The sequence below is a fragment of the Lissotriton helveticus genome, chromosome 12 (genome assembly GCF_964261635.1).
Source record: "Lissotriton helveticus chromosome 12, aLisHel1.1, whole genome shotgun sequence".
In the NCBI taxonomy this organism is placed as follows: domain Eukaryota; kingdom Metazoa; phylum Chordata; class Amphibia; order Caudata; family Salamandridae; genus Lissotriton; species Lissotriton helveticus.
The window spans coordinates 8,453,907-8,478,346 of NC_136073.1; the positions used below are offsets into that span (position 1 = coordinate 8,453,907).

The following is a 24,440-nucleotide window of genomic DNA, read 5'->3' on the forward strand; positions in this document are numbered from 1 at the left end:
ACTCCTGACCCTTGGTGTTTTAATGGAACTGGTTCTATAGCTCCTTTTGTTAGAAGAGCTTGTACTTCTTGTTTGAGAAGCTCTTGGTGTTACAACGAGAGTTTGTGAAAGCTAGGTGGAATATCTCGAGGATTGCTGGTAAGCTCCAGGCAATCGCAATGTTGGATAATACACAACACCCATTTGTCTGTTGTGATGGATTGCCAAATGGGTAGAAACTGTTGTAATCTTCCCCCGACATGTGATGAATGGTCGGGGGAAGTAGGAGCAAGTTACTGTTTGTTAGAGGACTGGGAGGTACGTGTTGGTGTACCTTTCCCTCTTCCTTTAAAATTGTTTCCTCTATAGTTCTCCTATAGACTCCTCCAGAGGGGGATGATAGCGTTCGTGTTTTATACGAAGATGCAGCCGCATCTGAGGTGTAAGTGTTATTTTTGGAGCCTCCTCTGTAAAAGGAGCGATGAAAGGAACCTCTGGAAGAAGAAGATTGAAGTGCTCCCATAACTGTGTCAATTCAGTATCTTTTTTCATGTTTTCAAGGGACTGGTCTATTTGAGGCCCAAGAAGGTTTTCCTTATCAAAGGGTGCATTAACGATGGTTTGTTGCACCTCAGGTTTAAAACCAGAGCCTCTGAGCCGTGCATGTCTCCTAAGCAGAAGGCTAGTGTTGATTCCTCTAGCTGCAGTATCTGCCGTACCTAAAGCACGCCTAAGAGATGAATTAGAAATAAGTTTCCCTTCTTGAACTATTGCCTGCCCCCTCTTTTTGTGTTCTTCTGGGAGATATTTTAATAATTCTGCCATCTCATCCCAGTGAGCTCTATCGTACCCGGACAAGAGACCCTGTGTATTAGCTATACGCCAATGGTTGGCTGATTGAGCAGCCACTCTTTTTCCCGATGGATCTATGAGTTTGGATTCTTTATACAGAGGTGGTGTTTCCCCTGTTGGTTGCAAATTTACCCTTTTACGGGTATTTGAGATCACTAATGAATCTAAAGGCAACTGACCCCTGAAGAAATCTGGGTCAGATGAGGGGGTTTATATTTTTTGTCCACTTTAGCTGTTAAGTTACTTGCTCTAACTGGTTCTTTAAAAATATAATTATTATGTCTCAAGATAGGCAACATTTGTGTCGTTCTGTGTGTGTTCCCTAATATTTCAAATAGAAAATCTTCCTCTAGTGATTCTTTGCGTAAAACAACTTGCAAACATCCAGACCCAACACTAGATGGCAGGAGTATGTAAAGTATGTGTATCTACAGCACACATGCCTCGAACAAAAGCATTTCTGCTGTTAGACAATTTTTGTCTTCATAATGGTAAGGGTCTGGCAGCTCCCCCTGTAGTACAGCTTCACTAAAAGCTAGACAAAACAAAATAAAAATTGACAAAGTCAAAAGGCTGGCAGTCAATGCTAAACCTTTGGATTTGCCAATACTTGTTGGCAGTGGCTAGTGGGACAGAGACAAATTTAAGCCATTCACTTCCTTTATGGATTCATTTTTCTTGATTGGAACTTTTGGTTTCGTGAACTATTTTCAACATTTTCATTTCATTCTTTTTATCAACTTCTTTTCTTTCTATTCAACTTTAGGTGCACCTTAATTTCTTAGGTTCTGGACTATAATTATTTGGTGTGTGGTTTCAAAAGCCCACGTTCCCACGTTCTGCCAAGTTTTTCTGGGGATCTAACTTTAATGAGAGGTCATCGAGTTCCAGCAGAGCGCTCTGCTACATCTAAATTTTCAAGGACAATCCTAGTCAATTTTAGGGATTATTGAATTAAAGAGCTGGCTCTGTGAAAGGCAATGCAGCAGAGACAGTTCTCTTTACCAGCAGTGCCCCTGAGGGGAATCTTTTCTGATTTGTCTGCTGTTGCAGCCAGACGCCGAAAGGACTTTGGGGCATATTAGCAAGCTGAAGTATCGCCGCTTTTTCGGCGAATTGTGCCGAGAAAGCGGCGATACTCCCAGCGCCCTATTAACAAGGGCATGCTAACGCCTGCCTCAAGCCCACTTTGCATGTCAGCGAGAAACATTGCTAATGACATGCAAAGTGGGCGTTCCCACGTCCAATCACATGTAAAATGTGGTTGGAGGTGGGAACACCCTATTACCAAAGCAGGCATTGAGAGAGGGAGACCTGCGATAAACTCGTTTATCGCAGGTCTCCCAACGCCTGCTCTGACCAGGTGTTAAGGCATTGATAACATGGGGGTGTGGATCATAACGCTGAATCCACCCCCCCATATTACCAAGGCACACATTAGCGCGTGACAACAACGCTTGTTTTCATGCGCTAATGTTCCATATCGCCGACTATCGCCGGATTTAATTTCGCCTACGTGTTGCGCATTGATAATTACGCGCTAACACGGCGAAAAAATCCGGCGACAGCCGGCGATATGGAAATGTGCGATGTGCGTTATATAACGCACATCTAGATAATATGCCCCTTTGTTAAAATGCTCCATCTACATAAAGTGCAAGGGGTACAGGCTAGTATTGCTCAGCAATCAAAATCAACGTGCTGTCCTAAAATGTTTTGGAACGGTCTAAATCAGCAACTGAGCTCGCTTGGGAATCTGATTTGTCAGTATCTCTCTCTGTTACTGAATGGAACTGTATATGGAACAAGTTGTTTAAGACTTCTATTGCAGCCCGCATTACTCAATCATTATATTTTATTTATCATAGATCCATTCTTACCCCTCTTAGTATTGCCAAGTTCTCTCCTTCTTCTAATACTCTATGTTGGTCATGTTCTTCACTCACTGGTACACTTAAACATCAATTATATGAATGTCCATCTGTTTTAGCTTTTTGGAACTCTGTTTGGGTTATTTGCATGCGTATATTTCATTGTTCTACTCCCTTATCATTCTTGAATGTTTTTTAGGATCTGCTTCAGTAGATATTGATGTTGCTCCTTCGAGTGTTAGATTACTGGATCTTTTTATTGCTATTGCGTTTAAAGTAATTTTATCTTGTTGGAAGGATAATTCCAAATTATCTGTTCTTACTTGGTGGAACTTTGTTTGTGATGAACATAGGATTTCTATTGCTTCCTCCTCTTCTGTCTCCTCTAAAGTTAAATCTGATCTTCTTTGGCTACCCTTCTCCAATTATCTCTCATCACCCCCTCCTCTCTGATCTCTGGACCTATCTATCTACTGTTTTCTTCCTCCCTTCTTCTCTCTTACCCTTTCTTCTTTCCTCTTCTCTCTTTCCCCTCTCTTCTCTTCCTCTCTTTCTCTCTCTTCTATCTCTCTATCTTCTCATTTCTTCTTTTACAACTGAACCGTTATTTTACTGCTTTTTTATATGCATCACATGTATATCACTTGGTTCTACTGTACTATTATATTATCTTTGTATTGTACTTTCTTTAAACAAATAAAAATTTCCTAAACTGAAAAAAAAATAATAATCAACAAACAAACTTTTTTTTAGGACTGTCATGTTGATCAGACCAATCTACCAAAGTAGCACAAAGGTCAGGTCCAGAGATGAGTTACAACTCACATCATTAGCTCAGCAATCATAATTGAAGCTTCTCTCGAATGGACAATTTTATCTGTTTTCTAAGGTTTTAGAAGCTCAGGAGTTTGTGCACCAGATTTCTAAACATAGTAAAGGGAAAGAGATGGGTCTTGGGCTTTTTTTTAAATTAATGTTGATATTTTCAAGATTGATGACAGGGTGGGGGGGCAGAGGGGGCATGGCACCAATCTTACATAGGTTTTCACTGGGAGGGGTATGGAGGGCTCTACCCCTCCCATTAGGGGTGGGTTCTGCTTGGGGTACAGGGGAGTTACAAAGGGGGTTTAGAGAGAGGGCAGTGAGGGTAGAGAGGGAAGCACTGTTGTATTTGGAAAAAATAGCAGATATATTCAGGGCAAAAGGTGGTGGTAAAAGCTGTTAACTGTGGGCTCAGTGGCAGAAAGGGTGCTAAATGCTATCATGTATTGGGCCATATTATCAAGGTGAAGTATTGCTGCTTTTTCGTCAAATTGTGCCGAGAAAGCGGCGATACTTCTAGCGCTCTATCGACAAGGGCATGCTAACGCCTGCCTCAAGCCTCATACCACCCCACTTTGCATGTCAGAAATAAACATCGCTATTGACATGCAAAGTGGGCGTTCCCACGCCCAACTACATGTAAAATGTAGTTAGAGGTGGGAACGCATTATTTTCAAGGCGGCCCGTGACAGGCGTTGGGAGATAAAAACCTGCGATAAACTCGTTTATCGCAGGTCTCCCAACGCCTGCTATTTTTGGGTCTTAGCCATACTTTGCATGGGGGGGTGGATTGCAATGCTGAATCTACCCCCCATATTCACAAGGTGAACATTAGCGCGTGAAAACATCGCTTGTTTTCACGAGATAATGTTCACTATCACCATCTATCGCCGGTTTGGACATCGCCTGTTAGCTGAGCATTGATAATACGCCGCTAACAGGCCGATGCAAATCGGCGATAGATGGCGATAGGATTGTGAGCGATAAACGTATTTATCGCACTTCTTAGATAATATGTCCCATTGTTTCTATGATGATGCCTTTGGAGAAATGCAAATGTAGGATTCTCTCATTCAATGTCAGCGGGCTAGCAAACAAAAAAAATTTACCAATGGGTTGGTTGGCATCTCATTCGCCAGAGGTTCTTTTTTTACATGAGACCCATTTAAAAAGTCATACTCCAAAGCTGTCAACCCCCAAAGATCTTCTCACACATTGTTTGCATCCGCACAGGTGGCAGTTGCAATTTGTTTAGGAAGGAGCATTGACTGGGATGTGAGAGAAGTGATTTGGGATCCATTGGGAGGGTGGATTTGGATCAAAGTAACAACTAGTGGCAAAGACTTAAATTTGATTAATTATCATGGCCCTACAACTAATGAGACGGACCCCCTTTTAAAGATGTTTGATCCTGCCTTGGGAGCATTTGGGCCTTTGATCTGGGGTGGGGATTTTATTGTTGTCCAGAATCTGGCTAAAGACACCTCAAATAATAATAAACAACCTTTTGAACCTAGAAAGAAAAACCTAATACAAGCCTTGAAGTCAAGCTTTCAGCTAGTGGATCCCTGTGGAGAGGACCACCCAGTAACCAAACAATATACATGTTTTCTCATAGATTTAGAACAGCCTCTTGAATTGATTTCTTTTTAGTTTCAAAATCAGTAAATAGGGGAGGGGGAGCCTGAAATTTGGGCCAATGCTTTTTCAGGTTATTTCGTAGTCTGCCTAGCAATAGTGATAAGTCTAAATCATAGGAACAGACCAAGATGGCAACTGGATCGATCGTTGCTCTCAAATCCACAATGGGTAGCCGAAACGAAACAGTTCATTGCTGAGTGTTTTATTTTTATTTTTTATTATTAATCGGACTACGGCCTCTTTATTCTCAATTTGGGAAGCTCTGAAGGCAACGTTAAGAGGGAGAGTGATAGTCAAAGAAAAGAACAATCTTAGCAGATAGTATGTCACCGGTTAACTTTAGATAGCACCATTGGTTCTAGGGAGCGAAGTGGAGGGATGGAGCCTGAGGTTGGCCAAGTAGAAACGGCAAAACAAAATGTTAGAGATTTCTTTATTTTAGAAAAAAATATTATTTCTAATAGCCACCAACAGAAAATACATGAGGAAAATCAGCACATTGGGAAGTTCCTTGCTTGGTCCACAAGAGTTAAGAAGGAAAAGGCAATAATTAACGGGCATATTACCAATGATTAGCGATATTTATCGCTAACGAGGCTTAGCAACGAATTTTTTATCGCTAAGCATCGCCGAAAATTATGGCAGAGATAACTTGCTATTAGCAAGGTTTATCTCCAAAGCGATAAATTTTCCGCAAATAGCGTGAAAATCGCTGAGAATACAGCGGTATTCACACATTAGCGACAAAATGGTCTTAGCCATGTTATCCACCTCCCATTGGATAACATGGCTAAGAACTGGTGTGAGCAGGCGTTAGTTTTTGGAGATATTCGCGCTTAGCGCAAATATTTCCAATGCTACGCCTGCCTTGTTAATAGGCGATAGCGACGTTATCGACTGCTTTCAGTCGCTAACGGGTTGGGTACGCCCACTTTGCATGTTATTAGTGATAAACATCACTGACATGCAAAGCGGGCCCCAAACAGCTCGCTATCGCCTAAAAGCTGTCGCTAACATCAGTTAGCGACAGCTTGTTAATGGGGCGATAGAATTATGGCCGAGAGTCTTTTAACAGAAATTAATACATGATCAGGAAGAGATTATGAAACTCTTGGTACAGCATTACACAGATATTTACCAAACTCACTATATACGGTGCCAACAAGTCAGATTCAACAGTACTATGGGATCATGCCTCTTCCTCATTTATCAGAGTCACTCTTCCAGCTAATTCTGGAGCCCAGAACATCCACTGGGATTAAAATGCTTTGAAGCAAATGCCAAATGCCAAAGCATGTGGAAACAATGGTTTTCCCAAAAGATTTAATAAATATTTTTCAGCGAGCTTATGTCTTTTTTAGTAGCACTGTTTAACTTTATTAAAGGAGGGGGGGAGATCCCTCCCATGTTTCAAGAAGCAACAATAGTCTCTTTCCTTAAGAAAGATAAAAATTCAATATCTGGTCATTCATATAGGCCTATTACTCTGCTTAAGTTGGATTATAAATTGTTTACGAAGATCTGGGCTGTTCGGATAATGCCTGCTAGACAACAGCTAACAGATATAGATGAAAGCGGCTTTATAGCAGGCTGGTCAATGGCATCAAACACCCAGTTTCTAATTACGGCCATAGATTATTTTTCAATGAATCATATCAAAGCCTTAGTCATGATGGTTGATGTCGAAAAGGCATTCGATCTGGTGAATTGGGATGCTTTATTCTATTGTCTTCAGAGGTTTGGTTTTCCCTCCCAATTTTCATTAAAGTTAGAGGAGGGCAGCTACTTGGGCCTCTCCCTGACAGCTTGAGAAATCAGATTTTGGAATTATTTAGGTTTCAAAATGTTTGGTGACTTTATGGGTCAAGGGAAATCTATCTCATTCGGAGATCTAATTGCTAGGGTGAGCCCACAGTGTGAGCAAAACTTTCTAAGTTTTAATAAGATAAAGCATTTCTTGCAGCTTCACTACAAAAATCAGACATAGGAGCTTCAATTGAGCAGCATTATCAATATGGGCAAATTGCGAGGAATTGGAAATTGGTATAGAACATTAAGGTAGTTTCCGGCAAGTTAAATCTAGCAGGCTGTTTTTCAAGGGTGCTAGAGAAAACACAATGTCAGCTAATAGTGAGCAAGTTGAAACTAATAGCAGAGTTAGGCTATACATCTCTACGGACAGCCAACTATAAAAGAATGGCATTTCTGTCAAGATGGCTAGCATATTATACTCAGGAAATTCTCCACATAATGTATCCAGCAGTATTTGTATTTGTATTTAATTATACGTATAGAGCGCCTATCACCCAAGGTCTCTAAGCGCTAAGATGTTGACACAGTTCGAAATACAAATGCACTACAGTATCTGGCAGAAGAGAAAGAAACTCGCAACTAGAGGGGCAAACAGCAACCTCCTGTGGACCTAACCATAGGCTTCTCGAAAAAGCACTGTTTTCAAGCACTTTCTGAACGGTAAGAGCCTGGTTTCTTTACGAAGAGTGTCCGGTAGTTTATTCCAGAGTTTCTGAGCCACTACGGAGAAGGTTCGGCCACCCAGTCTAGCTCCTTTAAACCGTGGGCAGACCAAAAGATTTGAGTCTGATGACCGGAGCAGACGACTGGGTGCGTAAACCTTCAAACGGTCCCTGATATATTCTGGGACTATGCCATATTGTGATTTATGTTCAATACATAGAACCTTGAATTCGATGCGCTGTTTCATTGGGAGCCAATGCAGCTGCTTTAATACCGGATTTGCGTGGGCGCTTCCGGGTAGCATGTAGATTAACCTAGCAGCATCATTCATGACAACCTGCAGTTTTTTTTGGAGTGCCTCAGGTAGCCCAAGATACACTGCATTCCCATAGTCCAGACGGGAAAGAATGAGCGCAGTCACCACAGTCTGTCTAGTTGATACTGACAGCAGGTGAACCAACTTCCGGGGTTGCCGCATTAAGCCAACACAGCTCCCAACTACTGCTGAAACTTGCTGCTTTAGTGACAAATCAGTATCCAGCCTGATACCTAAACTCTTAACTACGGGTACTGAAGAGGGCACTGTGCCTAGCTCTAAAGGCCAGCGACAGCTGGACCAAGGTGAAGCCATTGCGGACAGCACCAGGACCTCCGTCTTATCTGGATTAATCTTCAGTCTCCAATAACTGCTTTCGGTGTCAGCAATTAGGTGAAGGGGGATGGCTCCATACGTTCTTTATATGCCCTCACCGTACAAATTTCTGGCGGCAAGTATTTCAGGATATGTCGGGCCATAGGCTGTACAGTTCTACTAGATCCCAATTTGGTTTTATTTGGTGTCTCCAAAAGGAGTCAATAATTAACACAGGGTCATCAATATTTAATTTTTGTAGAATTGTCGATTGCGCGCTCCTTGATCCTTCAGGATTGGTGAACTAGTAAGGCTCCTACAGAGATGCACTGGAAGGAGAAAATGACCCGTACCGTGAAGTTTGAAGAGGCCTATGCAAAGCGAGTAGGGGGATCAAAAGACACAAGGCCTCTGTGCAATTTAGGAAGTAGGACGCTGAGGTGACAATAAACTGGTGATCCATTGCTGGATGAATTGGGGGTTCTTTTCCAAAATTCTAATATATGAAAACACGGGTGCATCCAGATCTACTTCTAATCTGTAATTTCTTGAACTGAAGTTACAGTGCACCCAAAGGTATATTGGGGCATATTACCAACGTTAAGCGATATTTATCGCTAACGATGCTTAGCAACGAATTTTTTAACGCTAAGCATCGTCAGAAATTATCGCAGATAAACCTTGCTATTATCAAGGTTTATCGCAAATGCGATAAAAAACGGCCGCAATGCATGAATATCGCTGAAAAGTCAGCGATATTCATGCATTACCGAGCTAATGCTCTTAGCCATGTTATCCACCTCCCATTGGATAACATGGCTAAGAACTGCTCAGGGCAGGTGTTAGTTTTTGGAGATATTCGCGCTTAGCGCAAATATCTCCAAAAGTTGGTAATAGGAGATAGCGATGTTAGCGACTGTTTCCAGTCGCTAACATCTTGGCACGCCCACTTTGCATGTCATTAGTGATAAATATCACTGACATGCAAAGTGGGGCCCAAGATGGTCGCTATCTCCTACCAGTTAGCGACAGCTAGGTAATAGGGAGATAATTTTATCTCCGCTTTCTTGGCTTTTAAAGCCAAAAAAGCGGAGATAAACCCCCTTGATAATATGCCCCATTATTCGCTAGAAGCACTAACGCACTTTCTTCTGAATCAGGGTATTTATATTTGATGATGTTATTCTTAGCACCATGGCACCTGTTTTCCTTTAATGAATTGGTAAATGGACAGAATGATAAACGTTTATGTCAGTTTAATAGCACTCCTGCACTCGCTCTTTATAAATGCAAGATCAGGATTGACTGCCTGGAATAGAGCCGTGGCGGTGGAGAAGTGAATAAGTAGATTTTAGAAGTAGTTTCATTTTATCGGTCTGCATTTCTCTAGTTATTCTAAGTAATGAAACAATATATGGTAGAAATGAACACGTATATAGTACATAATTAATGGAATTTTTTATAGATGTTTTACTGTGCATTTTATTTGATTTTTTCCAATCGATGCGTGATGCTATTTTCTTCATGGTTTATCTTACTTGTACTATTTAACATTCATTTATCTGCTATGTCTGCTCAATAAAAAAACAATTTGGCCTCCCCTCTCATAGTCTGACAGTGAAACATCCATACATTCATTCATCCGCCCGTCTACATGTCCTCCTTTTTCTCAGCCAGGCTCTCTGTGCATACATGTATGGGGCATATTATCATGGACAGCGTTAAAAATTATCGCCGGTTTATCAGCAGAAAACTGCCGCTAAAGCGGCAATAATGGGCTTGATAATATGCCCTTGAGAATTCCAATAGAAGCCCATGTTCTGGTGCTCTGGTGAGTCCATGTGTCTATTTTAACGCCGTCCTTGATAATATGCCCCCACGTTTCTCCTTTTAGATTCTTTCTCTAATCCTCTGATTTCTTTTCCTCGACCCTCCCTCCCTGACTCAGACTCTTGCTATCATAATTATGTACAACATCTCTTTATTTGCTTCCTCCTTCCTGCGCGGTTTTCCTCTCGGAGCCCCCTCTCTTCTGCTTTGTGTGAATTCAGAGCTGCTGCTCGGAGAGCGGAACAGAAGCACTTAAAGCGTGGAGGCGGCGAGAGCTGCAGGCAGGGGCGCACATGAGAGCATGGAGCCGGAGAATGCAGTGGGAGCAATAAACACAGCAAGACGGGGGAGCCCCTGTCCTTTGAAGCTGTTCTGTGGCACGGAACAAGCTCCGTCACGAGACGGTGCCGCAGCATCAGCAGAGAAGATCGGCTGAAGCTCAGGGCCGGAGAGTGTTCTCGAAAGAAAGGAACTGAGGGGCATATTACCAAGCAATAGCGATAATTATCGCTATTGCTTGGTTGGAGACAAAAATTTACCGCTGAGCTGCGGCGATTTTTATCGCAAATAAGCCTTGGTATTACCAAGGTTTATCGCAAATGCGATAAAAATCGGCCGCAATGCATGAATATCGCTGACTTTTCAGAGATATTCATGCATTACCGAGCTAATGCTCTTAGCCATGTTATCCACCTCCCATTGGATAACATGGCTAAGAACTGCTCAGGGCAGGTGTTAGCTTTTGGAGATATTCGCGCTTAGCGCGAATATCTCCAAAAGTTGGTAATAGGAGATAGAGATGTTAGCGACTGTTTCCAGTCGCTAACATCTTGGCATGCCCACTTTGCATGTCATTAGTGATAAATATCACTGACATGCAAAGTGGGGCCCAAGATGGTCGCTATCTCCTACTAGCTGTCACTAACTGGTGTTAGCGACAGCTAGGTAATAGGGAGATGATTTTATCTCCGCTTTCTTTGCTTTTAAAGCCAAAAAAGCGGAGATAAACCCCCTTGATAATATGCCCCTGAGAGACGTCACACAGCGGCGAGGGAGGGGGGTGAGGTGGATGCGGGCCGCCCCAGGTGTCATCACTGGGGGGGGGCGAGGGGGGGTGACAAAATGGCAAACATATGTGTTTTTCAAATAAAAATATTACACTTGCAACTGTAAGTATCTTATTTTCCCTACTTTCTTTAATAATTTCAATGTGGGAGGGGTGACAAGAAATGTTCCGCAACTGGGGTCACGTCACAAAGGGAAGTGTGTGGGGCTCATCGGGAGGGGCGAGGCCTAAGCTCCGACCCGCTCCTGTCCTTCAGGCCTCTTCCAGCCGCGGGTGTGCAGAATGAGAGCTGCCAGATTGTGGACTGGGCAAAGTTGTGAAGTTTGTGGACCCAACTTTCCTCTGGACAAGTGTTTCTGAAAGAAGACATTTCATGAGAAGTTTTCCTTATAAAATCCTGGGCCATATTATCAAGAAAGGGCGATACATTATCGCCGCTTTTATCTGCAGGAAACTGCCGCTAAAGCGGCGATAATGGGCTTGATAATATGCCCTTGCGAATTCCCATAGCAGCCCAGGTTAACACCAGGACCTGGACTTCTATGGGAATTCACAAGGGCATATTATAAAGCCCATTATCGCCGCTTTAGCGGCAGTTTCCTGACGATAAAAGCGGCGATAATGTATCGCCCTTTCTTAATAATATGGGGGCATATTACCAACAACTAGCGATAATTATCGCTATGTTGGCTTAGCGGCAATATTTTTATCGCCGTGCTGCGGCGATTTTTATCGCTTAGGAACCTTGCTATTATCAAGGTCTATCTCCTAAGCGATAAAAATCGGCCGAAATGCATGAATATCGCAGAAAAGTCAGCGATATTCATGCATTACCGAGCTAATGCTCTTAGCCATGTTATCCACCTCCCATTGGATAACATGGCTAAGAACTGCTCAGGGCAGGTGTTAGCTTTTGGAGATATTCGCGCTTAGCGCGAATATCTCCAAAAGTTGGTAATAGGAGATAGCGATGTTAGCGACTGTTTCCAGTCGCTAACATCTTGGCACGCCCACTTTGCATGTCATTAGTGATAAATTTCACTGACATGCAAAGCGGGGCCCAAGATGGTCGCTATCTCCTACTAGCTGTCGCTAACTGGTGTTAGCGACAGCTAGGTAATAGGGAGATCATGTTATCTCCGCTTTCTTGGCTTTTAAAGCCAAAAAAGCGGAGATAAACCCCCTTGATAATATGCCCCATGGCCCCCTATTTTTAGGGAAGGAGGAGACCGTTCTCCCAATATAGGTACCAGTTCTAAGCAGCTGTGTGCAAAATACATTTTTGGATGCAAGGATGCATTTAGCGCTAAAAAATCACCCAGAAAACACAAATATTTATTTAGAAAGTTTTATATAGCGCAAATATGACCTTTGCTGGTATCTGAGCGCTTTACAATAGTTCAGAGACAAATAGAATCAATAATATCAAAGCCGTTAACAACAAAGGATAAGGTAGCACCCCTGAAACTACGGCGAACAACCTGCTGCATGGACTCTAGTTATAATCGTATCATTTCGGGAATTTCTTGTAACAAGCATAATGCGAAATTTCTGAATTTACACTAAATTACAGCAGCATAACATAAATTTTGCCCAGGTTTAGTTTTAAACTCCTGTTTGAGCGCACTTTGGGGTTCCAATGTGGGGCGTGCTGTGCACCCTGAGATCGCTGCCAGCAAGATTTTTGCTGGGTTAAACCTGGCTTGAGTCAGAAAGGCAAATAGCGCACATTCCGAGTTTGCGCAATTGGGAACGTCAAAAAAGACCACTTTTGATTATTGCGTTCATTTCCATTCTATGATCCGAAACTCAGAACGATGCCCAGGTGCGTACCAGAGATATACTGACCCCGTAAATACCGTAACCTCCTCTGTCAGTATCTAGGGGGTGAGCAATTAGCACCCAGGATTGCGTTCAACCTAAAAGTCAGTTTTGCGCCATCTTTTAAAAGAACATTTTAGAAATGTTGGGGAATATTATCAAGGAACGGCGTTAAAATCATCGGCGCTTTAGCGGCAGGAAACTCTCGCTAAAGCGGCGATAATGGACTTGATAATATGCCCTGGAGAATTCCAATAGAAGTCCGTGTTCTGGTGTTAACATGGGCTTCTATTAGAATTCTCTACGGCATATTATCAAGCCCATTATTGCCATTTTAGCTGCAGTTTCCAGCTGCTAAAGCAGCAATCATTTTAACGCCGTTCCTTCATAAAACGCCCCATTCTGTTAGTGGATTTTTTCACTAACTTTCTCCATAAATCTGCCTTCCAAAGACAGAGCCGCCTCACTTCTTGTGCACTGTTTTACCCCAGGGAAGCACCGTTTACTCTGTGAGTCAAACTGTGGCGCGCGAGGTAAGATCAGGTCCTGTGGGTGGTGTGTTCCCGTCAGTTGGTGAGGCACGCAGGGGTGGGTCAGCAGTCTGTCAGTGATGCCACCATTAGCTTTTAGGGGTTCAAACGTAGGGCTTGCCCAGAGTCAAGCAGCAGAAGAAGAACATACAAGGGTAAGAGGGGCATATTACCAAGCAGGGCGATAGGCAATTATCGTTTCGGCCGCTAAGCGGCAATAATTCTATCGCTCTATTAGCAAGCTGTCGCTACCAGCAGTTAGCGACAGCTTTAGGCGATAGCGAGCGGTTTGGGTCCCGCTTTGCATGTCAGCGATATTTATCGCTAATGACATGCAAAGTGGGCGTACCCAACCTGTTAGCGACTGAAAGCAGTCGCTAACGTCGCTATCGCCTGTTAGCAAGGCAGGCGTAGCGATGGAAATATTCCCGCTATCGCCAAAAACCAACGCCTGCTCAGACCAGTTCTTAGCCATGTTATCCAATGGGAGGTGGATAACATGGCTAAGAGCATTTTGTCGCTAATGCGTGAATATCGCTGTATTCTCAGCGATATTCACGCTATCGTCGGAAAATGTATCGCTTTGGAGATAAAAGTTGCTAATAGCACGTTATCTCAGCGATAATTTCCGGCGATGCTTAGCGATAAAAGATGTGTTGCTAAGCCTTGTTAGCGATAAATATCGCTAATCGTTGGTAATATGCCCCAGAGTCCCATAGCAGATGGGCTGCGCATGTCCACTGTCGAACAGCAGAGAAACACATCCAGAGTAAAGGAGCAGAAAGGTTTGCCCAGAGTCAAGCAGCAGAAGGGCATCTCCAGTCAAGGGGCAGCTGGACATGACCAGAGTCTAGTAAGAAGACCAGAGTTTTTTTTTATCACTAACTTTATACATTTTTTTCACACTAAAAAATATACAGGGAATTGCCATCTGTGGCCACCATCACAAGACCAGAGCTGAGGAGCAGCAGGGCATGCCTTCAGTCAGACAGAAGAAAGATGCGCACAGCTTAAGAACGGAAGAGGAAGCCAATAGTGTATAGAAGGCGGGGGGCATATTACCAAGGGATTTATCTCTGCTTTTTTGGCTTTAAAAGCCAAGAAAGCGGAGATAAAATGATCTCCCTATCAGCAACAGGGTGCTAACACGCAAATGTGCATGTTAGCACCCTTTTTCTCTACGCTTCCCCTTGCTTCTCTAATGAGATGCAAAGGGGGCGTTCCAGAGAAAAATAATAGGAGAACTGTTGTTAAGCGACATTTCTCCTATTATCAAGGATTTCGCTAACCCTGTTAGTGATAAAAAAAAGCAGCGCTAACCGCGGTTAGCGCTGCTTTTTTTACACCTGGTATTTTCCTGACTTAGCCATGATATCCTATGGAAGGTGGATATCATGGCTAAGTTTGTGAGCCCCTATCATCAAGCTAACGCCAAACTTTGAGAGATTATCATTGGTTTTCCAGCGATAATCTCTCATTGGCAGTTAGCGCGAGGATTTTTATCGCTTTTGAGATAAACCTTGCTAATAGCAAGTTATCTCCGCGATAATTTCCGGCGATGCTTAGCGTTAAAAAATTCGTTGCTAAGCCTCGTTAGCCCGCGATTCCTTAAGTCTAGACACAAAAGGGCATGCCCAGACTCAGACAGCAAGAAACATCGCCAGGTTTTAGGAGAAGCAGGAGATGCTCAGAGCCAGACAGCAGAACAGCATACTAAGGGGTATATTTACAAGAACTGCCGCTATGCCGTTTTGACGTTGCTTAGCGGCATTTTTTTTTTTACCGCTGTCGATGTCCATATCCTAACGCTATGTTTGGGACGTATTTACAAGATGTCTCTACTTGGCGTTAGGATCAGCTAGCGGCTGGGAAAATTGTCACTAACACTTGCGTCAAGGCAATAGAAAAATAAACACTAGCGTTAAAAAATGTGACAGCCGACCAATTAGCAGCAAAAAAATTCACGTTAGTCAGCCCAACGTCACTTTTCAGCGTCTAGAGGCAGAAAGAGCTTACAAATATACCTCTTAAAAAAACACTGGCATGCAGAAGGCAGCAGCCAGGACCAAGTTCAGCACAGGTCGACACCCCTCCAAATCCCCCAACAGCCACGATGGCTAACTAGAGTCCCTGGGAAAGAGGAAATGCAGAATCAGGGCCCCATTTATGAAAAGTGGGACATCGCTGGGGAAAACCAGTGACGCTGCACTTTTCATTGCGCCATCCTTGCGACACCATGGTGGCCGATGTCTGGAAGTGCGGACAGTCCCCGGGGACTGGAGTCCTCACTGGGCCTGCGTCCGAGACTCGGAGTTGGAGGCGTCTGTACTGTGGAGTCGCTGCAGCCTGACGTTGGAGACGGGCCGCAGTGGTAGACATTGAGGTGTTGGCGATAGCCCTTACCTAGTGGTGAAGTCTGGCAGTTCGCATGGAGACACGTTACTGACCTGCGTGAGAAGACCTCCTGGTGTCCCTTGGAGCAGTGATGGGTAGAGGCACTCCTGCGCACCAACGTGGGGAGGTCTGCATTGCATAACACTTGCCACCACTACACTGGGTTGCATGGAGGAGATTGTTGATGGTGGACGACACCTCTCTGTATCACAGGCCAGAGCAGGTGGTGCTGCCCGGACGCTGTGGAGGGTGAGGCCCCTGATCTGCACTGAACTTGTGTGGTGGGAGCGCTGCAACTTTGCGCCTAAGAGGGCCCGGCGGCAATAGCTGTACCCTGGCTTGTGAAATCCAGCCTGGCTGAGGCTCCTGCTGGGTGACTTACAGATTCAGAGAGAGCGTGGCGGATTGAGCCCCAGTGTCGATGCCCAGGTGAGGAGAAGGTGGGACTGGGAGCGGAGGAGGCCCGGGGATTGTGTGGGGCCCACGCCTAGTGCCTGTGGGTGGTGCACACCATGCCCTGAGCAATCCCTGCTCAGGGGCGGACCCTCATCGCAGAGGGCACCGTGCAAGACTGGTGGGGGAGTCCACTAACTGGCTCTAGTCACTGATATCGGCCATTAGTGGCGGCAGGTGCTGGTTTGGGCCCAGGCCCTTGGGCGCACAGCTTGATCCTCCTAGGACCACCCCAGGCAAAGTTATGGGCAAAACTACAATGCCAACCAAAGGTCCAGCAAAGCATTATGGGGCGAGATTCTAGAGTTTAGTGAATATTATAGTATTAGCACTTAGCTGAGCCTGTAGAGCCTGCCCCTTGAGGAATATTTTGATATTGGATACTATAATATTCACTGCACTGTAGATTATTATCCCATAATGCTTTGCTGGGACTTTGGTTGGGATTGTATTTTTGCCCATTCCTGTGCTTGGGGCGGTCCTAGGAGGATGGGACCACCACCGAATCATTTCAGCATGATACGCTCTTTGTGTTCAAGGCATCTGCTTGGCACTCTCCCTAAGTAAGGGGGACCCCAAAATCACCACGTCTCTTACTGCTTGCTATTTTTCGTTTTCACTTTTGTGAGATGATTTTATGCATTTTAGCATGTATAGATAGAATTATTTAATGATTCATGTAAAGCATTTTTTACTATATCTTTGGTTTTGTGAGAGAGCAATATGTATTTAAGCATGGAAAGATAAGTAATTTATTAAAGATATGTAATATTTCTGTTTTATTCAGACACAGAGTTCATGCATACACTCTGGAATATATACCTGCACCCATATTTCATTGATTAAAACAATTTTACCTTCATATGCTATAAAGCATGTAACCAATTAACAAAAGTGAGCTTTAAAAAAAAATATTAGTCAATGAGAGAGTTGATGATTTTGGGGTCCCCCCTAACCTAGGGGGAGACCATGCAGGTGCCTTGAACACAAAGAGCATATCATGCTGAACAATTGTGGTGGTCCCATCCTCCTCCAACCACCCTAAGCAAAGTTATGGGCAAAAATGGAATGCCAACGAAAGGCCCCGCAAAGCATTATGGGGCGAGAGTCTAGAGTTTAGTGACTATTATAGTATTAGCTCTCAGCTGAGCCGGGAGCCTGCCCCTTGGGGAATGTTTTGATATTGTATACTATAATATTCACTGCACCCTAGAATATACTCCCATAATGCTTTGCGGGCCCTTGGTTGGGATTGTATATTTGCCCTTATCTGTGCTTGGGGTGGTCCTAAGAGGATGGGACCACCACCGAACTGTTCAGCATGATGTGCTCTTTGTGTTCAAGGCATCTGCTTGGTTCTCTCCCTAGGTCAGTGAGGACATCAAAATCATCACCTCTCTCACTGGTTACTGAAGATTCGTTTTTAATTTTGTCAGATAATTATATGTGTTTTAGTGTGTAATATTAGAATTATTTGTGATGTTTCTGTATTATATATTGTGGTGAGATGTGGAGTAGAATTCCTTGTAGTGATGCTTTGCTAATTATGCCCACTCTTACTTGCCACCTGTGACATGGCATGGGAAGTGTTCACCATCATGATCAGGGGCACTGCATGGAACTCAACTGGGGTGCTCACAAACAAATTGATGGTGATCTCATGTGTATTGAGCACTCTCTCCTGAAGCTGGAGTCTGCCTCAGTAACGTACTTGAGTGGTACTCGGTGTTTGGCGGATGAGCGACATGAGCAGGCAGAGCTACTGAAGAGAGTGCGGTGTCTGAACTATTCTGCGCATTCCGCCCGCACTCATGCAGCTGCAGACCAAGCAGGCAGCTGCTCGCACGGCTGATCTGTCAGCAGGCAGGGTACTCTATCCTTTCACTGCGTTCCCTTTCGGGACAGCTGTTGTACACTCAGCTGGAGATCCACTGGGAGCTCAGTAGACACTACACAGCTCTGTTTGCGTCTGCTGCCAGCGTTTGTCCGGCTGACCCAGCAGGCTTCTTTGCATCCACTTACTTGCCCACCATTACGTCGAAACAGCGGCCGCAACTTGAGGAGCTGATCACACTATTTGAAGTCGGGACGCCCTACGAGCTCTGGCCATGGGCAAGACACCGTGGCCAGATGGGCTGCCAGTGGAATATTATAAGGCAGAGGCTCCTGTGTTGGACCCGCACCTGCTCATCCTGTATGAGGATTCGATCGAAGCCTCCATCCTCTCGAGCTCTCTCCATGAAACTCTGCTTATTTATTTGCCTAAGGTGGATAGAGACCCAATGCTCTCGGGCTCCTACCGGCCACTGGCACTTTTAAACACTGACTATAAAATCCTGACCAAGATACAGGCGGATCAGTTGCCCCCCCCCCCACCCCCCCTGGTGCCCAATCTAATGCACACTCACCAGAACAGATGTGTGCCTCCCCAGAACACGTCCCTTAACCTGTGTCGATTTTTTCAGGTGGCCAGCTATTCAGCCTCACGTTGGCCTCACTTGGGGTGTCTGGTGCTTGACTTGGAGAAGGTACTTGATACCACAAAATGGGATTTCTATTCAGCGCCTTGTCCTGCTACAAACTCAGGGCTTGTTTCCTCGGCCTAATACGGCTGTTATACACATCCCCTTCTGCTAGAGTCAAAACAGGGGCCCTCGTGTCGGACCCTGTGCCCATAAGTCATGGTACCAGGCAAGGGTGCCTGCTGTCATCTCTGCTCTTTTTGCTAACTATAGAGCAGTTTGTGGAAGCTGTGTGTGGAAGTGGGGTTGAATGGAGTATCCCCTTGAGTGATGGGATGCAAGTGATCTCCCTGTACGCAGATGACCTGCTCCTGTACGTCCGGACATAAGGAGAACGCCTGTTGACTTGACACGGATCCTCAATGATTTTGCATCCCTCTCTGTTCTCAGAGTGAATTGGGTGAAATCGTGCTTGTACCCATTCAACCAGGCTTGCCCCAAACCCCTCACTGGTCATTAACGATATACCTGTGGAGTGGCAGCCCACTGTCTTTCTGTACTTTGGAGCACGTGTACATCATCAGTCAGTGGACCTACTAGAGGGGAACATCTCGCAGGCGATAGCAGCTGTAAATTTGCAAATGCTCTTGATCGCCATGGGCCGCAATGTGCTACTTAAAACGGTGGTGCTGCCCTGGTTACTGTATTTCTTCACTAATTTGCCAGTGTTTATTCGGTCTCCTGTCTTCTGCTCCTTCTAATGTGTCATGTGTGAGTTCATATGGAACGGATTGCGGCGCAGGGTTGCACTGTCCAAGCTATACTTACCAGTTGGTCAGGAGGCCTCACAGTACCTAATATGGAGCACTACTAGCTGGTGGCGTAATTGCAGTGGGTGGGTGGGTTAATTGCATGCCCGTCAGGCAGTAAAATGACTTTCTCAGAGCCTAGGAGCACAAGTGGATGCTCAGAGGCAATGAGCAGAAGGGCATGCCCACAGTAAAGCCACAGAACAGCATGACCGCAGTCTAGGAGCAGAAGGACATGCCCTGAGCAGCCGCGGCCTGTGCAGGTACGAGAGGTGGGGCCGTGGGGCCGGGTGCAGGTACGATTATTATTTTTGTACAGGATGCAGAATGCAGCACACATAGTAAAAGGAAAAATTAGGAGAAATAACGATATTTCTCCCCGTTGCGCCTCCCTTACGCCTCCCCTGGGGAGGTGTAAGCTTTTGGCCCTGCCTTAGATTTACTATTCTTCATAAATCCTGGAACGCCCCCAGCAACACCCATTGCACGCCCCTTTAACTCAGAACACTGCATTAAAGGGACTGTTATTTATCAGGCAGCATTGAGCCAAAAAAAAGTGGCTTAGTGCGGGCTGATAAATATCACGCAGGCTTCTGCGCCGTCACAAAAAGTGACGTTCCGATGGCGCAAGGGGCCTCATAAATGAGGCCCACAATCTTTTCTTCCCTCCCAGTGAGCCCTCCCCTCTGCTTCCTCTGAAGTCCTCGTGACGGGCGGGAGAGCGTCGCGTGCGCCACGTCTACGTACAATGGCCCCTAATGGGCGCCGAGCTCGTGCCTTCCTGGATCCTGATTGATAATTGCTAATTTCTTTCTGGGAATTACTGACCTGGAGCCAAGCGGCCCACTGCCCTCTTCAGAGGCTGGATGGGGCCCTTGGAAAGCTCTTGGAGACCCCTGATTAACGAGACGTGGAGGGGGCGGAGAGATGTGTGTGTGGAGGGGGAGGAAGGGGGCAAAGAAGCAAAACACAAACCCAGGGAGTCAGACAAGAAAATGCAGGCTGGAAGGAGGGACACGAGCAGCAGCCTCAGAGGAGGGGGAGGGGTGGAGGAGAGACTCAGAAACAGGAGGAGAGACAGGTGAGACAGAGGATGGCGAGGAGGCAGAGGGAAATACACAGGGGGTAAAAAGAGAATAAGCGACTGCCACAGAGTGAGAGAAAGGGGAAAAAGAGACAAGTGGACGAGAAAGAGAGGGAGCTATGAAGAGGGAGGGCAGTGAAATAGAAGAAAGACAATGAGATCGATGGAAAGAGATGGAGAGGGAGGGGATAGCTAAACAAGTGAAAGAGAGAGAGAAGAGAAGAGAGTGCTAGCGAGGAGGGAGGGAAGCAAGTGGAGGCGTGAGGATGGAAGCTGGGCAGTCATTGAGGCCGTGCCAGGGCCCTTCCTTACCTATCCAAATGCCCAGGCTGACCGCCGCCGCCACGCGGGGGGTGCGCTGCCGGAGAGAGCGCAGAGGAAAGACGGTCACATACCAGCGGTCCACACTCATGGCGGTCAGCGTCACACACGTGGCCTGGACGGATACCTGGTGGGGAAAAAAGAGCGGGTTAGAGGGTCTCTCTCCAGAAAGCTACAGGCTATCCCGAAGATTAGGGGCCATATTATCAAGAAAGGGTGATACATTATCGCCGCTTTTATTGGCAGGAAACTGCAGCTAAAGCGGAGATACTGGGCTTGATAATAGGCCCTTGTAAATTCCCATAGAAGGCCAGGTTAACACCAGAACCTGGGCTTCTATGGGAATTCACAAGGGCATATTATCAAGCCCATTATCGCCGCTTTAGCAGCAGTTTCCTGCCGATAAAAGCGGCGATAATGTATCGCCCTTTCTAGATAATATGGCCCCAAGTGTCAGCAAGCCTTACAGGCACAAGATCCCCAATTGATGACAAAACCTCTCTGGGAGGCTAGGCCTCAGCAAATCCCACAGGAGTAAGACTTTCAGATTAACGACAAAGCGTCTCTCTACAACTAGACCTCAGCCACTACTATTGAAGATACAGGGGGTGGTAGTGGCACTGTAGAGCTAGCTGGTCTAACGGCTGACATGTCCTGTGGGGGTGTCCAGAAGCGGTTGGGACACCAAGCCCTCAGTTTAGGTCATCCAAAACGCACAGGTCCAGGGGATTCCTACGAACTACACGACAGTCTGAGGTTCTATTTCTTTCTGTTCATAACTTACAAGGAAACTCTGGCGGTAATCAAACGAAAAAAATACTATTGACCCCCCACACCCTGAGAGAAACATCTCAGGGTGTCAGGGCCAACAGCAATGTGTGCTCTTGAAAAAACTGTAATAAAAAAGAGAGTGACCGTTGACTGTTTTCCTGAAACTAAATATCAGTTTTTAATAAATAAGATTGTAAACGCAATATACATTGTCAGGTTACATTTTGTAAATGTTGTGCATACTACACCTCTTGTTTGGCTCTACCTTATTAAGCGGGGAGCTAATAATGGGTCCTCTGGCTGTGAATGTGTTGTCTAATGCTGGTTGAATGACAGGGAATAAGAGGTTGATAGCTCTGAAGACAGTTTGAGCATCAAAAGGATCACACCGGGGGAACAATCCTTTGTTTAACTGCTCTTAAAAAAAAAACCTCTTGCTTTGAGGGTTTGTTTTTGAGAAACAGGCTTGGTGAAGGGCCACCTGAAACATGTGGCCACTCAGCAAACTTCCCATGCCTTCACAGGAATTGCCGCGGCACAGAGGTCACTGCAGGGCTGGCAATGAACTCTAAATATGGTGGTCCTATGTCAGGGTGGCGGGCATCACCACCTTGAGGGACAGAGTGAAAAACGTCAAACTCTAAATGGGGAAACAAAACTTTAATTTCAAGCAAAAAAAATGTACAAAATTGTGCATTATTGGAGACGTCACTTTTTTGCCAACCAAAATCTGCTTAAACAGTCTGGGGCATATTACCAAGGGTGGCGATAGGCAATTATCGCCGGTTTGCTGCGGCGATAATTCTATCGCTCTATTAGCAAGCTGTCGCTAACTGATGTTAGCGACAGTTTTTAGGCGATAGCGAGCGGTTTGGGTCCCGCTTTGCATGTCAGAGATATTTATCGCTAATGACATACAAAGTGGGCGTACCCAACCCATTAGCGACTGAAAGCAGTCGCTAACGTCACTATCGCCTATTAGCAAGGCAGGCGTAGCGATGGAAATATTCCCGCTATCGCCAAAAACCAACGATAAAAAAATAGTCGCTAAGCCTATTTAGCGATAATTATCGCTACTTGTTGGTAATATGCCCCTCTGTTTTTTCCCACTTTTTTCTTCACTAGGTTAATTACATAAAATATCCAAAACTGATCATAACTGATCATAACCATGCATGCCTGCTGGTTGCATGTCTTTCTCTAAATGCATTATTTTTAAGTCTCTGTGCCTGGTTCTCTGGCGTTACACGGTACTGCCCCAGGCTGTCTTTCTTCCAGGCTTGATGGATATTTCCTCCCGCCCACTTAGGTCTGCTTCTTGCAGACTTCTCTGTTTTGTCAACGTTACTTTTTGATGAGCCGGTGGGTGACAGCTTTGTTTCCTGTGTCCAGACATTGGCATTAGCTCCCTCTGCAGATGCGCTGTTTCAATAATCTTCATATAGTATGAAAAGGTTTTTAAAAACCTGTATTTGGACACCTGGATAGAAGACATTCTTTTTTCCAAGGGCCGCAATCCTGTCAGAGTGTTGGCCGGCTTTACAAATCACTCAAATAGAGTAGAACAGGAGGTGAAACCACAGAAGGGAAAGCCAGGCACTGAGAAACATCTACTGCCAACATATCTACCACGCGTCAGTACATATAACCCTACAAAAATCAGCCTGTTGTGAATTTCCAAATCTAAAATTCGTAACTCAACAGAATTAGGTTCATTTACTATTCTGACTCCACCCCTACTGCATGTGGGAATGCATTATTGGTGGTGCATTTGGGTGTATTTTGTCGGCGATGATTCAATATTGCAGCTACTGTGGCAGCCATGTTTTTAGGTCGAGCCTGGGCAGCGCATGCGCTGTCTGCGAGGCATGCTGTATTCAGGTGGGGACTTGAAGCTTCGCCCATTTCCTTTCCATCTTTTCAATTGGCTCCTGTTACTGTCCTTTCGAAATCGTTGCTTTTGATCCATAAATAGGCTTAGTAGTCCCTCCTTGGTACCGCGTTGTCTGCACTTGTAACCTCCCATGAGGACTGGACTTTTTACTTGTGTTGGTACACGGTCTGCTTTATCTAGGCTGTGAACACTATGTTCTTCAATGATTTGCCCCTGTTCCACCCACTATGTGCTTTCCTACAAGCAGCACACTGCCCGCTTTTATTTTAATTACTCATGGCGGGCAGTTTTAACTATAGCGGCTGTGTTTCTTTATTTATTTACTTTAGTAGCCGGGTCCGATTTAACTTTAGCAGCCACGATATGATTTTTTTTCCCCGCAGTGAGAGCCCCCATACCATGCTTTCACATACATAGTGGCCGTGCCCCTTTCTTTAGATGCTATTGCCTTACTCAGGTGACAGCGAGCCACGTGTACAGAAAGGGGCGTGGCCACTATGAAAGTGGTCTCGTATTAGCGAGAGTTTGAAGTATTGGCATTAGAAATGACAATGCCTTTTATATATGTGTTGGTTTTGAAAACACATAATTAAAAGGCATTGTCATTTACAATGACATTAGCTTAAACTCTCGCAAATGCGAGACCTGTTGCATTGCAAATGTTTGTTTGTCTATGTTTTCGAGTGTAAGAGTACAGTGGATGTTTACCTGTGTTAAATGGTCCTTAAATGTTT

General features: G+C 45.0%; 1 protein-coding gene across 1 annotated transcript in view; it reads right to left on the reverse strand.

The window, feature by feature from the left end:
- KISS1R (KISS1 receptor) overlaps positions 1–24,440 on the reverse strand; it is a 236,552-nt gene that overhangs the window by 50,338 nt on the left and 161,774 nt on the right. The window contains exon 4 of the mRNA XM_078670537.1: positions 21,033–21,168. Within this exon, the coding sequence (XP_078526663.1) occupies positions 21,033–21,168 (136 nt within the window). The remainder of the gene's footprint in view (positions 1–21,032; positions 21,169–24,440) is intronic.